Source organism: Mytilus galloprovincialis, chromosome 3, assembly GCF_965363235.1.
Source record: "Mytilus galloprovincialis chromosome 3, xbMytGall1.hap1.1, whole genome shotgun sequence".
NCBI lineage: Eukaryota > Metazoa > Mollusca > Bivalvia > Mytilida > Mytilidae > Mytilus > Mytilus galloprovincialis.
This window is the reverse complement of record NC_134840.1, coordinates 81558059-81566560: the sequence shown is the minus strand read 5'-3', so window position 1 is coordinate 81566560 and position 8502 is coordinate 81558059. Positions and strand designations below refer to the sequence as shown.

General features: G+C 34.3%; 1 protein-coding gene across 1 annotated transcript; it reads right to left on the bottom strand.

Moving 5' to 3' along the window:
* Positions 1-2647: 2647 nt before the first annotated feature.
* Positions 2648-6637, bottom strand: LOC143066596 (uncharacterized). The gene is made up of 6 exons (XM_076239469.1): positions 6541-6637; positions 5809-5966; positions 5200-5316; positions 4675-4751; positions 4124-4397; positions 2648-3164 (listed from the first exon to the last, which is right to left on the bottom strand). The coding sequence occupies exons 2-6, from the start codon at positions 5957-5959 to the stop codon at positions 2752-2754; spliced, it is 1032 nt and encodes a 343-aa protein (XP_076095584.1). The 5' UTR covers positions 5960-5966; positions 6541-6637; the 3' UTR covers positions 2648-2751.
* Between the last annotated feature and the right edge of the window lie 1865 nt (positions 6638-8502).

Here is an 8502-nt window from a genome sequence, read left to right as displayed (position 1 = left end):
TCAGTCAGGCGCTGAAACGGGTACATATGTTTTATTAGGGTTATTTCACCTCTAAGAACCGACAGTTACCACCAGAGACACAAAAATATTTCTTTTTTAAAGTGAAACGCATAACACACGTTTTAAAAGCGAATAAGGAACGAATAAGTAACAGGTTATCAGTGTAGCGCTGGAACGGGAACATGCGCGCTAATAGGTTCATTTCATCTCTAAGAACACATTGCTGCCACCAGAGACATGAACATAATTAAAAAACGATTTATTTCAAGGTGCAACGTATACCCCGCGTATTAAAAGCGAATAAGTAACGAATAAGTAACAGGGTATTATCCGAGCGCTGGAACGGGTGCATACGCGCTAATAGGGTCATTTCATCTCTAAGAACACATTGTTACCACCAGACACATTAACACAATTCAAAATCCTTTTCTAAAAGGTACAACGTACAACAACCGTATTATAAGTGAATAGGTAACGAATAGGTAACGAATAGGTAACAGGGTATTAACCGAGCGCTGGAACGGGTACATGCGCGCTAATAGGGTCATTTCATCTTTAAGAACACATTGTTACCACCAGAGACATGGACACTATTGAAAATCCTTTTCTAAAAGGTGCAACGTACAACAAACGTATTATAAGTGAATAGGTAACGAATAGGTAACGAATAGGTAACAGGGTATCAACCGAGCGCTGGAACGGGTACATGCGCGCTAATAGGGTCATTTCATCTCTAAGAACACATTGTTACCACCAGAGACATGAGCACAATTAAAAAACGATTTATTTCAAGGTGCAACGTATACCCCGCGCATTTAAAGCGAATAAGGAACGAATAAGTAACAGGGTATTATCCGAGCGCTGGAACGGGTACATACGCGATAGTAGGGGTATTTCATCTATAAGAACATATAATTACCAACAGAGATATGAACGCAATTGAAAATCCTTTTCTAAAAGGTGCAACGTACAACAAACGTATTAAAAGCGAATAAGTAACGAATATTTAACAGGGTATTATCCGAGCGCTGGAACGGGTACATATGCGCTTATAGAGTTATATCACCTCTAAGAACTCAAACCTACCACCAGAGACAACAAAACAATTGAAAATCATGTTTTAAAAGGTACAACGTATGATACACGTATTATAAGCGAATTATAAACGAGTGATGGAACGAATTAAACAAGGTAATAGCATGCTCCGAAACGATGTACACCCTGCTAAAATGTTTAACCCCACCACATTATGTTAGTATGTACCTGTCCCTAGACAAGAGCCTGAAATTAAGTAGTTATCGTTTGTTTTTGTGTTACATATTTGTTTTCCGTTTATTTTTTTTGTATATGAAATACGGCCGTTAGTTTTGTTGTTTGAATTGTTTGAGATTGTCATGTCTGGACCTTTTATAGGTGACTACACGGTTTGGGCTATGCTCATTGTTGAAGGATGTACAGTGACCTATAGTTGATAATTTCTGTGTCATTTTGGTCTATTGTGGGGTGTTGTCTCATTGGCAATCATACCACATCTTCTTTTTTTATACAAGCGCTAACACGGTGATTTCATCGCTTCGAACCAAGATCCATCTTCAAACATACGGACATAAAGCAGTTAAAAGGTAGAACGTATAAAAATCAAATAAGGAACAAATGAGTATCGAACATAAAGTAAAAGGATCGGTTGAGCACAAACACATATAAATAGGTCATAAAAAGATCATTTTACCTCAACAAATTTAGAACTATTACCAGATATAAGAGTATAAACAATTAAAAAGGGAGAAGGATATTAAAAATCGAATAAGTAACGAATAAGGAATAGGGAATAAGTAACGAATAGGTAACGATAGGGAATAGGGAATAAGTAACGAATAGGTAACGAATAGGGAATAGGGAATAGGTAACGAATAGGTAACGAATAGGGAACAGGGAATAGGTAACGAATAGGTAACGAATAGGTAACGAATAGGGAACAGGGAATAGGTAACGAATAGGTAACGAATAGGGAATAGGGAATAGGTAACGAATAGGTAACGAATAGGGAATAGGTAACGAATAGGGAATAGGGAATAGGTAACGAATAGGTAACGAATAGGGAATAGGGAATAGGTAACGAATAGGGAATAGGGAATAAGTAACCAACTTGACGTCCATCATATGCAATAGGACACTATTCAATCCTTACTCAATTCAAAGGAGGTAGATAAGGCAACATTTTGGCCTCCAACAATGAGAATAACTCATACTGAATAGGATGCTGTAATAAGGCATCGACATGAACATTTTGAACCAGAAAATCAACAGCCTTTTTAATGCTAAACAATAAACGAAAAATATAACAACAGACAGCAACCTACTTCAACCACAGAACAATAGGTTCCCAACTTGGAACAGACAAACAAAAATGTTTTAGAGTTAAACATTTATGTGAGCGTTTATCTGTCCTTATTCCATATGGGATAATTGTTTTACAGCACAATAAGAAGTACTGAAAAAAACTGATCAGATCGGCAAGAATTACTCACACACACACAAAGAAAAGACAAAAGACATGATGTAACGTAATAATACGAATATACTTACAATTACTTATGTTAGCTCAAAGCTCACTTAATTATAACTAATAAATAATAAATAAACTACGGTTTCCAAAACTAAATGTCATTTATTTTGGTTTGCCATTAAAAAACAATAGAAAAAAAATTAAAAAAATAAAATAAGATATATAACATTAATAAAAACAACACACTAATCTTTGCTTTTCATTTGTCCTTTGATACATAATAAGGATCGGAAGAATCCACTGATTCTTGCAGCAAATGTGGGTTTCTTTTCGATATTGTTGTGACTCATTTCAACATCTTTTGCATCTTTTTCGGGATTTTCTTTTCCTTCATTCTCTTCAATACTATCACAGCTGATTGTCTGCTCTTCGATTCTCTCTTCCTCTTTCTCTGTTTTGTTTTTCGTGACATCATTTTGTGTCTCCCCATCAACATCGATAGTTTTATCCTTTTTCTCCATTTTGTCTTCGTCATTCTCTGTCTCTTTATTTGTTTTCACTGTTTTTAAATCATTTTGTTTTTCCTGAACAACATCAATCGCTTTGACTTGTTTTTTCTTTTCATCCTTGACTCTTTGTTTCTCGATCTTCTTCATTTCTGGAAACATAAACGTAAACGTTAAAATTTAATTCCAAAGAGTATTTTTTTATCAAGTTTTTAAACTTAGATGCATAATGGTGTTTGTTTGTTTGTTTTGTTTGGGGTTTTGTTGGGTTTTTTTATGGGGGCGGGGGATGTCCTCATCCGAAATTTGCGTATGTACACATTTTGTCTCTCTTTTCTCTAAACAAGTTATTTCAAACTAACTGCAAATAAGTCAAATTGTTCATTAATTTTATGTGTCTGATCGTGATTTCGAATTCAAGCTACATTTTTGGAAGGTCACAAATGTGCTTCTGTAGTAGAACCCTGAACGTTTAATTTCTATGAATTATATCTTAGAAAGCGTTAGTGCCAGTATAATAGTGGAAATTCTAACTAGCCAAGAGATTGTACAGTTATTAGACTAAGTTAAGTTTTATTAGGGTGAAAAGGAAAAATGCAAGATATATGATTTATACATACAATTTTGCAACATCTGCTTACCCTTCCGCAGCACATGAGATCACCCCCAGTTATTGTTGGGGTTCGTGTTGCTGAGTCTTAAGTTTTCTATGATGTGTCTTGACTCGTTGAGTACTATTATTTGTCTGTTTGTCTGTCCCATTTTCAGCCATGGCATTGTCAGTTTTTATTCGATATATGTGTTTGACTGTCCCTCTGGAATCTTTCGCCCCTCTTTTTTTAAGTGCTTCTTACTAGATAGTTTTTATTTTTAACGCTCCACAAACATGTGACATTTTGTTTTCATATGCATGATTACATTTTGAAATTTTGAAATGTGAAATATGATGATAGCATTCAAAATTGATACATTTCTCTCATTGTGTTTTTCCTTTCATTGACACGTGTGGAAGAAAGGAAAAAAAAGACTATTCGCCGTGTCACCGGCGTGCACCTGAACTCGTTTAATTAGGAGAAATCTAAGTAAGTTGAAATGACAATTAAATAAATACCCTTTTCCAACATCTTTTGTGCTTTTTCTCCCATCTTTTTCATCTTTTTTCTTCTCTTTTCTTCCTTCTTTCCTAATGAATTGACATACTTGGTGTATTCCTTCATATTCTTTTCGATAGCTTTGCATTGTGCTTGAATATTCTTTTTCTCTTCTTTAGACTTTTTCAACTGTAATTTTTCTTCTTTTGTCATTTCTCTACTCTTCCTTTTTTCGTCATTTTTCGTTTCTTTGTCATTCACTGTTCCATTTTGTTCAGAATTCTGAACTGGATCCTACAATAATATTAAATTTAACATATAATACCTCCGTGGGTGGCGTCTTTACCCATCTCTCTTTCTCTCTCTCTACGAATTTGGCAGTTACCAGTTTTAATGATTAATCTCTCTCTCTCTTTCTCTTGTTGTTTGTTTCATTGCTAAAATCTTTCAACTTATTGTACGCATATGCAGAACAGCAATTAAGACACTTTTCCATTAATAGTTTAACATGGGAATGTCATCACAATTTACATCTGCACAATATTTATTACCCCTTCTTTATCTATTGTACCTTATTGGTCTGGCCGATGTCATTCTTTGGTGGATTCTGTGCATTTCTATACTTGGTTATCATTTTAATTGCAAATTCTAGAAATAAAAAAAAGTTAATATTTTAATAACTAACGTTTCCTGGGCCAACATAGTTAGTAGTAACATTCTGTTTTATCATGTTATTCTGTTGCACTATTTTCCATGTTGACCTATTAAAATGATGGTTTACTTTAATATATTGTGACTTGGATGGATAGTTGTCTCATTTGCGCTCTCACCACGTCTTCTTATATCTATACAGGAATAAATTGAGTGTTCTCAAACACATTTTAGCCCGACACATTCTTTGGGTGGCTAAAGGCTGTCCAGTCACATGTTGTGCTTACATCAACTTTATTAGCAATCATACCACGTCTCCTTATATTAGTTAATCAGATATGTCATTATCAGTGAAGAAATTTGATAAATATTCGTAACAGATTCAGAACTAGCAAACGGTTATAGTAATAATTCAACAAAATTATGAAAGAAACATTTCAATTACCCATTCTTTGCTTTGTTGACATATCCTCAATATTTTCTGGTAACTCTTCTATATTTTTTCTTTCTTTTGAAATATCCTCAGCTTTTTCTGGTCTCTTCTCATCATTGTTAATACTTTCTGTTAAAATAATTAAATAAATATTCAAATTATAGGAAAATCAGCCAGTTTACACATTTTGAATACTGGTTATCAAATACAAAATTACAAACGGAAGGATGAAGAAGGTACATGAAATTATTCTTTATAAACTGTAACAGCATAATTGGTTAAACAGTTTAAATTTAGCGCCCTTGTTCGATGGCTGTAAGCTTAAGTTATTCACGAATTTTAGCGAGACATATTGTATATTATGCTTGGCCGTAGATGTCTCCCCGCAACTTAATCTTGAATCGAAAGAGAAAACTATCATACGTAATCAAATTTAATGATAATACAGAAAACATCTTACAAAACTGTGAACTGATGGCTTATAAATATACAGTGACAGAATCGGAACTGACAATTTTTTGGACAATACTTGATCTTTTTATCCAACAATAAGCCTGAATTTAATCGGATGCTCTGAGAAAAAAAAACCTCTCTCTTACATTATTATTATTACTGACTTACTTAATTCCATTTTCCAAACTGGCCCCTTTGCTTCTGCGTCCTTTTTGTCAAGTGTGTTTTCAAGCGAACATTCAAATTCAGCCGTACTCAAGCTTGCCTCACAGAAGCCAGACAATGCAAAACGCTCATTTTCTTCTTCACTTGTGGACATTCTTAACCTATAAATTGTTGAATAACTATAATGATTAAAATTTATCACGAAATCCTTTTACCCGGCAACCCCCCCCCCCCCCCTTTCCCCGTTTGTTTTATATTTATGGTCTTCCCGGTTTTGGCTACTGTTTAATGTTATATTTCCAAAATGTTTGTCTAAAGTTAGTTCTATGACATATGACCTCAGGGCGTTATTTACTATTTCTATTTTGCATTTCTGATAAAAAAAAAATACTATCGCATTAAAAACAAAAAAAAACGTTAAAAATTGAATAAGAATGCAAAGTCATATGTTATAGGACTAGTCTAAAGTAAGAATGTTTTTTTCTGGAATCTTTTTTTGTGTATTTAACATTTTTAAGAGGTCCCGATAATTGTAAAGAATGAATTTAACAGAAATGTCCACTGAACCTGAGATGTTTATGCCTTCAGCAATAAAAAAAAATATAATGTCTTGACTCGATTTGAGATCATACTGCTATTTCTTAAATGCAGATGTTGAGTTTAAAGGGGGTTTCTAATAAATAAATGGATAAAAAAAACCACGTGAATTGAAAAAAGTGAAATAACATTACTCACCAGACTATTCTTTCTAATTGTCTAATGTCTAAAATGCTGAACAGAATTAATTTTATGTCTTATAAAATTCTACCCTGCTACAACGTATTGGCGATATATCGACAATAACGTCGGCATTGGATACATTTATGACGAAGTATTGTAACAGCGCAGCTGCGGGATAGTTTTGTCCGATTCTCTGTTATCTTCTTTTCTGTGTGCTGACGACCAATAAGTAACTGTAGTTATCCGTGTTTTTTGTTAGTTTATTGTTTTAGTTAATAAGTTGTTCTCCCGTGTTTGTTAGCTTATTGTGTTAGTTGATAAGTTGTTATCTGTGTTTATTGATTTATTCTGTTAGTTTATCAGTTGTAACCCAGGCTTGTTAGTTTTTTGTGTTAGTTAGAAAGCTGTTACTCGTTTTTGTTGATTCACTGTGTTAGTTAATAAGTTGTTATCCGTGTTTTCTAATTTATTGTGTTATTTAATAAGTTGTTACCAGTTTTTGATAATAGTGTGTTAGTTAATAAGTTATTACAAGAATATTATCAATATAGAACTATACAGTGAATACGAAGGCCATAGACCAATGTACAAGGAATATGACCGTCATCTACAAAACTATGCAGGGAAAGTGGAAGTCATCAACGGAACAAAACATGGAATTGGACAGTAATCTTAACAATTGTACAGACAATACCAACACCAGACAACAGAAATACAAGGCATAACAGCGCCAACAACACAACAACAATCGACAGAAATATAGAAAACATCACCCGACATTATTATTAGACATTTCATCAAATCAGCAATCAATGATTACTAGGCAGTACACCATAGCAGATTCAGGGGGAGGTTTCCAGGGGTTTGAAATCACCACTTTTTTTGGACGATCAATGCATTTGAATGGGGACATATGCCTGGAATCCTCTTTTTATCTTGGAACCCCCCTTTTGGAAGATGACTGAGTCCGCTTTTGAGTACGTTCTTCAACACGAAGACTTGGATCACACCGAACAGAAAACTATGAAAATAAAAGGCCCAAAAAATGAGCTTGAATGTTCCATTGGTATCATTCGCCTTACTTAGTATAATCGCCTCTGTGGTCTCGATCATGGTAGCATGATCGGCTCGAGTGCAGGAGGTTGTGAAACAGATCCGCGATCGAGCCAAACCCAAGGATGCTTTGCTTTTAAGCTAAGCATGCGGCATTCAGGAGTAAGGGCAAATAATTGTCGCATGAAGATTTCAGACTGTTGCCTTGTAGATTGTGTGAAAATTATTAGTTGTATAATTTCCTTTGAGACATACCTTCAAAAACAACGGTCGAAGATCACCAAGCCACGGGTCAATATAAAATTCGACTCTGCGTGTCGGTCTTGTACAAATGAGGGTACATACTGATATTCTCGTCATGATATGTATTTTAAATTGCCATTGAACGTTAAATATCAATCCATCATCATTATATAGGTTAAGCTCCGCGTCACTCATCTTAGTAAAGCAGCTATGTGGAATGTATTTGATATAGTAGATATATTCCACCTTTAAAAAAATATTTGCCTTTCGATCAGACAGACCACTTTGCACAGCCTTCTTTTCAAATTAATCATTGTTTTGTTCTGATATTATAATGTGAAATATTTGCCACTGGACGTCACATAAAGCAAACAACAATCAATCATGGCTTGTGGTCTTCGCGATAAGTTGAACAGTTCTTTGGTAGCCTCAGTGTTTTCCTACTGTATTCATTGATTTTATTGGTATTTTCGATCGAATCTATGACAGTTCAGAACTGAATGTTTCCAATAGCACGTGTCTTTCTGTGTTCAGGGTAAATTTACTGTGATCAAATTCAATACTATTTTTTTTATATTACCATCCATAAGTATGTTGTATACAAACTGTGACTTTTGTACGAGTCCCAGATACAAAAGAAAAAAAAATGAAAATACAGTGCTAAAAACGACATAAAAGATC